Source organism: Mustela nivalis, assembly GCF_964662115.1.
Source record: "Mustela nivalis genome assembly, chromosome: 10".
NCBI classification, from domain to species: Eukaryota; Metazoa; Chordata; class Mammalia; order Carnivora; family Mustelidae; genus Mustela; species Mustela nivalis.
This window is the reverse complement of record NC_139029.1, coordinates 27,584,760-27,591,578: the sequence shown is the minus strand read 5'-3', so window position 1 is coordinate 27,591,578 and position 6,819 is coordinate 27,584,760. Positions and strand designations below refer to the sequence as shown.

The window sequence follows — 6,819 nt, the reverse complement described above, 5'->3', positions numbered from 1 at the left end:
ACAGACGTTACTTGCTCAGAAGCCGTGGCTTTGACTCTGCCATTGCTGCCTCACCTGGGCAGCCTGAGACTAGGGAAGAGGCTGTGGTGGGTATGTTGGGCAGGCGTAAAATGACCTAGTATAAATGCACAGCTCCTACAGCAGTCACTACAACTGCACTGGGGTGGGGATGGTGAAAGACCTCAAGGGAAAGCCATAAGAGGAGAGGGAGACAGCAGCCCAAGGTCAGGTACAAGATGCATCACGGACCAGAGATGGGACAGGGAGGCGGTCCATTTGGCTAGGAGTAGTTGGTAGGAGGGAGCAGTGGTGGGAAGGCAGTTGTTTCACCTGCAAGGGATATGGCAAAAGGCTTAACTTTCTGGGTTGGCAAATCCCAAGGCTGGCCACGTACAGAGACCGTTGGCTGCACTGCCTTCTACAGTCCAAGGAGCCTGGCTGCCAGACTTGTGTTCCATGCCACCGGGGCAACGTGTGACTTCTGACAAACATGTAGGTGGGGGTTGGGGGGAGGGTATGGCCTGTTCACTCAGGAAACTAGCTTTTTTTATTACAACGGGCTTAGGATGGGGTAGCAGTGCTCGCCAAGACCCATGTGGAAATGATCACTTCTTTGGTGCAATAATACCTTCCAGTTGGGCCTGAAAAACAAAAACAAACTCCATTAATATTTGAGGCTTGCAGCCTTTAGCTGAGAGGTGAGAAAGCCCTGGGAAGAAGAATTCAATGCCGCCCGGCCAAGTGTTTTTCCCTCCATTCCCAATTCCGTATTTCCTAGATTAGCTGGTTTCGGGCTTGGCATCCAGTCTTGCTGCAGGAGGAGAAACCAGAGCTGTCCTGGTTTCCATACAATAATGGCTCCGTGTAGAATATAAAGCATTGAAAAGGAAATTGAATAAAAGTTGTTGAAATAGTGGTTTTTCACGGCTCAGATTTCGGGCCTGAAATGCTAAGGTAAACATCTGGCTCTCTGGGTTGGGATCCTGGGAGCTCTGTGCTGGGACGAGAGGTTTGGGAAACAGCCATCTTTCAGCCACCGAGACAACTTGACACCCAATTAGAGGAAATTGCTACCAGTAAGTAGGGAGCTGTCCATCTTGTATGTAAAGCTTAACACACTTGGGAGTTATATACTCTGCTCCTCCGGCAGCCAGTAAAATAATTTACTATCATAGTGTGTGGACAGCTCTTTAAGCAGGTCTATCTTGGGGACTACAGGCACTGTTTTATTTGCAGTGCAGCTTGGAGCCAATAAAAATAACTCACTTCTAAAGAGTCCTACACCCTGGGGATGACAAGGTTGCTTATAAATAAATGTTAGAAGCCAAGGTATTCCACTGTGCTGCTGCTGGTAACTGCAGGAGGAACTGAGGAACTCGGGCTTATGGTGAAGGTAACACCGCAGATAAGGCACGCAGCTTCAGAAGCTGCTAAGTAAATAGATTTCATGTCTGGCTGTGAAGTTTCTAGCTTTTCTTCATTAAACTCAGCAACAGGAAGATCTGTCGTCCCACACTATCAGTTCATACAAGCCCGTCTTTATCTTAAGTGCCTGGCCTTGGTGGAGCCCCAAGAAGCCTGCCAATCACAAGAATGTAAACTTCCCACGAGACTAGGGAGGAAAGGGAGACAGCATCCAGGGGCCCCTCTGGCCAGGGCCATGGGAGACCACCACCAAACATGAACAGGTCCGCTGTCTAGGAACAACGGTCCTCAGACTTCCGCTGCAGACCTTGTTAGGTTGCTGGACCCCAGCCCCGATGTTTCCAACTCAGTAGATTTGGGATGGGCTCAGTGGTTTGTATTTCTAAAAGTTCCCAGGTGATGATGCTGGTCTGGGGCCCAGCCTTAGGGAAACTTCAGATTCTACAGAGAATGTAGAGTTTCAGGGGACTGGCCCCACTTCAGCTCGGCTGGGTGAAAGCAAAGGGACTTGGAAGAAAAACACCTCCAGGTGCCTTCCCTTGACCATGCATCTGGGGAAAGTTCCTAATTTGAAATGGTTCTCCCTCTCAAAGGGCCTTCCCTGCCCACCCCAAAGGCCATGCCTCAGAGGGGCCGCAGGTGGGAAAAGCCCTCCCAAGAGAGCCTGCTGAAAAGATCCAGCCCATGCTGTCATGGGAGAGAAGTTCCACTTTCTGCCCTATCTGCCCCTCCCGGGGGATGGGTGACTTATTTCCAAGGGGAAAACACCCTCCACTGGAGAGTCGGGCGGATGTGTTGTGGGAATCCAGAGCCCGATGGCTGGAAAAGATACATAATAAATCTTCACCATCCCCTCCCCACCCCGCCCCATCCCCACCGCTGCTTCCTTTACTCCTTGGCAGCGCGTGGGCCTGGGGGAGGCGGTGGGGGGGGTGCCCACCTTCAGCTGCTGGTTCGTCCGCTTGAGGAACTGAATCTCCTCATTGTGCTTCTTCTCCTCTACCAGTCTCCTCTCAACCTCCCGCTTCTCGATGGCCTCACACTTGGCTTTCTGCTCGTTCACTTGCCTCTCCAAATCTTTCTTTTCTGCTTCCAATTCTGCAATCTGAGGACAGAAATTTGGGTCATCCTGGGCTGCCACCAAGGGTCGGTGGAGGGGACCTGGGCACAGCTGTCCAAGCTGACATTGTCAGGGTCTGTGCTGCCACCCAGTGGGGGGTTTGTGACTGGCACAGCACATCCACTAGGAGTGGGATCTGCCGGCGCCAGGCTGACCAGCCGCTCTGAACCCAAGGGTCCCCGTTGGCAGGATGGCCGGAGCCCCCTCAGAGGCCAGAGTTTCATCTGGAATGGCAACCCTGTGGCCCTGAGATTGACAGAAGAATTCACAGAGGGCTGAAACCTCATGGTCAACCCCACTCACTTTCCTCTCCATGTCTGACTTCCCCTGTTCAGCCTGCAGCGCCTTCCTCATGCCAAAGGCCACACTGCTCTCATACAAGGTCTGGTAGGCGGCAATGGTCATGCGGATCTCGTCCCGGACTCGAAGCAACAGCAGCCCCCTCTCCGCACAGTTGATGGTCACCTCTCGGATCAGCTCGTCTTCCAAAGTGCACACACAATGAGTTCAGGAGGGCAGGCGGGAGGGAAACCGTGCCACGTCTATGGTTCACCACCCTTCCTACTGGGGACAGCATAGCGTGTGTCCTCCCCACTTGGGGACAGAGGACCCAGGAGCCTTGCCAGATAGCCGCTGCTCTGAATTTAGCACTTGGGAGGACAGGCAGTCAGCGAGCCCGGGGCAGAGGGAGACAGGGGCCCTCAGGTTTGCTTGTAGCCGGAAAGCCCCTCTTAGCCACCCTCAGAAAGAAAGCCCAGGGTACTAGTCCGAGAAATTTGACTTTTCAGTTTGAGGGTGACGACTTTAAATTTAAAGCAGCTGGGAACTCCTGTGTGCCCCTTTGGCGGGACCGGCTTGGGGCTGCAACCAGTAAGAATCCAAGCTTGCCCACCCATCTCTCCCACAGATGCTGACCTGGCCGGCAAACCCTAGTCACCCTCAGACCGAGGGGAGCCTGCTGGCCGCAAAGTGTGGTGGCAGTCTGAATGACAGAGTCCACTCAGGCCAGGGAGTGTGGGCTGGGGGACAGCCATTTGACACTATCACTTAACTCTTTGGTGACTGTTGGTTAGTAGCAAATCACCCTGAAATATTTTCCTGGGCGAAGGGCTGAATGTTGATGGGTGGATATAAATACGGAACATTAATCTTTCTGATTAAAAAACTAACATGCTTAATATTTAAAAAATCTTTTTTTTACAAAGATTTAAAATGGAAGTTCTGATCTTTAACCATTAGCCAAGAGGTTAGGAATCAGGTGTCCAGGTTGGCTGGAAGATGGGGGGATGAGGACACCTTTAGCAGTTCCTGGGGTTGGGGGGCAGGGAGTGGGAGAGAAGACAATTCCAGGATGGGGTGGGCTTTGGCTCGGGGGTACTCAGAACTCGGGTCTGTGCTTATGGGGAAGGGCAGGAGGTAGGAGAAGACCGCATAGCCCCTCAACCGCAGCCCCCGCCAGGCTGCTCACCAAAGCACTGCGAGTAGAGCTCCCTGCGCACGGGGCAGATGCCGGTCTCCCTGGCCTGCCGCTGCTGCAGCTTCAGGTCCAGCTGCTCCTGGAGATGCACCACATCCATCCTTGTGCTGGGGGTGCTGGACACCTGCTGGATCCACAGCTGCGTGTCCTCCACCCACTCCCTGTGGTACAGACACAGCTGGGTTGAGCAAACCCACAGCTAGAGGGGCCCCGGAACCTGAACAGAGCTGACCTTTTGGGTCCTCTGCCTGAGCAGGAACAAGGGGCAGCTCTGTCACCAACCCACCAGAAGCTTCCATCCCTCTCTCTTCTCTGAGGAGTGCAGGGCTTCATAGCCACATCCACTAAGCCACCTCCATGGGGCCTCTACCTGCGAGCTGGGCAATCTCTACCCTCCTGTGGCTCTCTGTGAAATCGTCACCCATGTTCCAGATCTTACCCTCCTAATGAGTGGAGTGAGGGCAGCTTCATGGGCTTTGTTGCTTGATTGGAACAGAAAGGCCAGTGAGAATTCCCCACTGACTTGTGGGGTAGGACACACAGGGTACCATAAAACTTGTGCCAGCCAGAAAGAGGCAAATGTGTGCAGCGGGGAGCTTCCTGAAGGCATGTGCCTCCTTGCTCCCCGCCACCGGCCTGCCCTCCAGTAAACCTTATGTCAGAGGCATGGCCAGGTTCCAGAATCACAAGAAGGGAGCCTGAGGGAAGAATCACTGTGGGGAGAGAACTTCCATTTATTGACAGGAGGGAGTCACCTGAAAAATCTCCCCTGCCTTCTTTGACTTCCATCTTGGATGAGTCTCTTTTCATCACAGCCTTAGAAACTGTGCTGTTAACTTATTACATAAAAATAGTCAACAAAGCATGGCAGATAAGGAGGAAGCAGGGTAGGGGGATGTTGAAGAAGGGAAAATGGTTGTGTTTTTTTGTTTTGTTTTTTTTTAATAAGGATTCTCAAGGAAGGCTGCCTTGAGGCAATCATGTTTGAGCGAGACCCAAGTAAAGAGATGGAAGGGAATGAGGTGGACATCGGGGGAAGAGTATCCTCGGCAGTAAGAACAGCAACTGTCAGAGCAGCGTCCAGAGACAGTGAGCAGAGGCCTCTGTGGCATCACCCCCCTGAACAGAAGGAGAGTCATAGGAGACAAGATCACGGATATACGAGGAACCAGATCATGCTAACTCTTGCAGGTCATTGTAAGGACTTTGGATTTTAGTTGGAGGTACATGGGAAGCCATTAAAGAGTTCCTGGCAGAAGACTGGCAAGATCTGGCTTAGGAATGGAAGCAAGGTTTTCAGATAGGAGGCCAATGTAGGTGACAAACAGTGATGAGGAACAAAACAGCAGAAGCAGAGGGGGCAGAAAGTGGTTGGATTTGGGATATAAATTTGAAGGTAGAGCCAAAATAATTTGATGAAGGATAGGACGTGTGACGTGAGAGACCAAAAGGAATGAAGGGTGGCCTGAGCCACTAGGAGAAAGAAGACTGGGGGTGAGTAGTTTGGGAGGGGGAACATTGTGATTCAGTTTGGACATGCTGAGTTTCAGATGCCCAGGAGACACCTTCATGAAGCTAATGAGGAAGCAGTAAAATATATGGGTCTGGAGCTTAGAGAAAAGAACAGGGCTGGAAAAACACATTTGGAAGTCATCAGCATATAGATGGTATTTAAAGCCATGAGCTTGGGTTTGAGCACGCAGGAAAAGAGGATGATAGAGAATAGGTCTCCTGCCCCCCACCCTTCCAGGATCCAGCCATCTGTAAGCTCTAGGAGTGTTGGATTACTGGGAGGAAATCCTGGCCAGGGGCAGAGACAAGGTGCCTCTTCCTACATTTCCAAGTTCTGGGATAGCAAAACCTGGGCTTTCTCCCAGTCATTGCTCCTAAATTTTTACCTTGGGGGTAGGATGGCATTTAAGATTTCTTCTGCCTGCTTTGTAGGATCTGGGACAGAAGAAGTTGAGGGGAGCTTGGTCTTTGGTGGCTGTGGGACTGGACCGGAGGGTCCAGGCTGCTGGGGGCTGACTTTCAGTGGCCGTGCCTGAGAAAAATGGACAAGTTAGGGCAGACACTGAACTCCACACACCCAAGCCCTCTGAGTTGCCCCAGGTCTTCTAAACACCCTTCCTCTCTTCCCAGATCACTTTCTCCATCTGTCTTCTCAAAAGTTATGTCTCAGCTTAAGGAAGCCATGAAGAGTCTCCGGTGCCACCCCAGTACAAGACCTGTTTCTCCTGGAACAAGTGTTTCCAGCAGGGGTGCTCAACCCTCTAGTGATGGAGCCAGCAGTCACTACCAGATCTATTCCTGGACCAGACAACTACGAAAAAGAATGAGCCCCATCCACCTCTGTGACTTTCTTCCTCATCCTAAATCTGCCCTCTGGGGTCACCCATATGGGTTCCTTGTACAGCTTTCCCATGTTCCTTCCCCCATCCCAAGTCCCTTTGCTCCCAGTTGCTGCAGCCCACGTCTCTCTGGACCCCGGACCCTCACCGCAGGGATCTTTCCCCATCGGAGCTCCCGGGGTCCCCCGACCCGTGAGACCTGTCCTTACTTTGGGGCTCCGCTTTTCCGTATTCCGGCTCACCAGCACCGGGGTGTCATACTTGAGCAGAGAGTCTGCAGGGGGAATCATGGCGGCGACGCGGGTAGGAGCCCGGCTGCGGCCCCTCAAGTGTGCGCCTTGTTTGCTGTCACCATGGAAACCTCCTCCCCCTTCCTCGTGGCCTGGGCGGGGCTTCGGAGTGGGGCGGGGCCAGCAGTCGTGAGTTTCCGCTCAGCCTTGGCGAAA

At 52.6% G+C, this 6,819-nt stretch overlaps 1 protein-coding gene across 1 annotated transcript; it reads right to left on the bottom strand.

Annotated features, from left to right (window-relative positions):
- Positions 1-529: 529 nt before the first annotated feature.
- Positions 530-6,738, bottom strand: DNALI1 (dynein axonemal light intermediate chain 1). The gene is made up of 6 exons (XM_082686944.1): positions 6,583-6,738; positions 5,921-6,066; positions 4,014-4,183; positions 2,849-3,027; positions 2,366-2,530; positions 530-641 (listed from the first exon to the last, which is right to left on the bottom strand). The coding sequence occupies exons 1-6, from the start codon at positions 6,661-6,663 to the stop codon at positions 606-608; spliced, it is 777 nt and encodes a 258-aa protein (XP_082543070.1). The 5' UTR covers positions 6,664-6,738; the 3' UTR covers positions 530-605.
- Positions 6,739-6,819: the final 81 nt, after the last annotated feature.

What these genes read in the sequence shown, in the direction of transcription:
- DNALI1 (XM_082686944.1), bottom strand. Translation starts at nt 6,663, where the DNA reads ATGATTCCCCCTGCAGACTCTCTGCTCAAGTATGACACCCCGGTGCTG. An exon ending in GCTCTACTCGCAGTGCTTTG is followed by an intron (nt 3,028 to 4,013) that starts GTGAGCAGCCTG and finishes GCACTTTGGAAG; the next exon opens with ACGAGCTGATCCGAGAGGTG. An exon ending in GGACGAACCAGCAGCTGAAG is followed by an intron (nt 642 to 2,365) that starts GTGGGCACCCCC and finishes TTTGTTTTTCAG; the next exon opens with GCCCAACTGGAAGGTATTAT.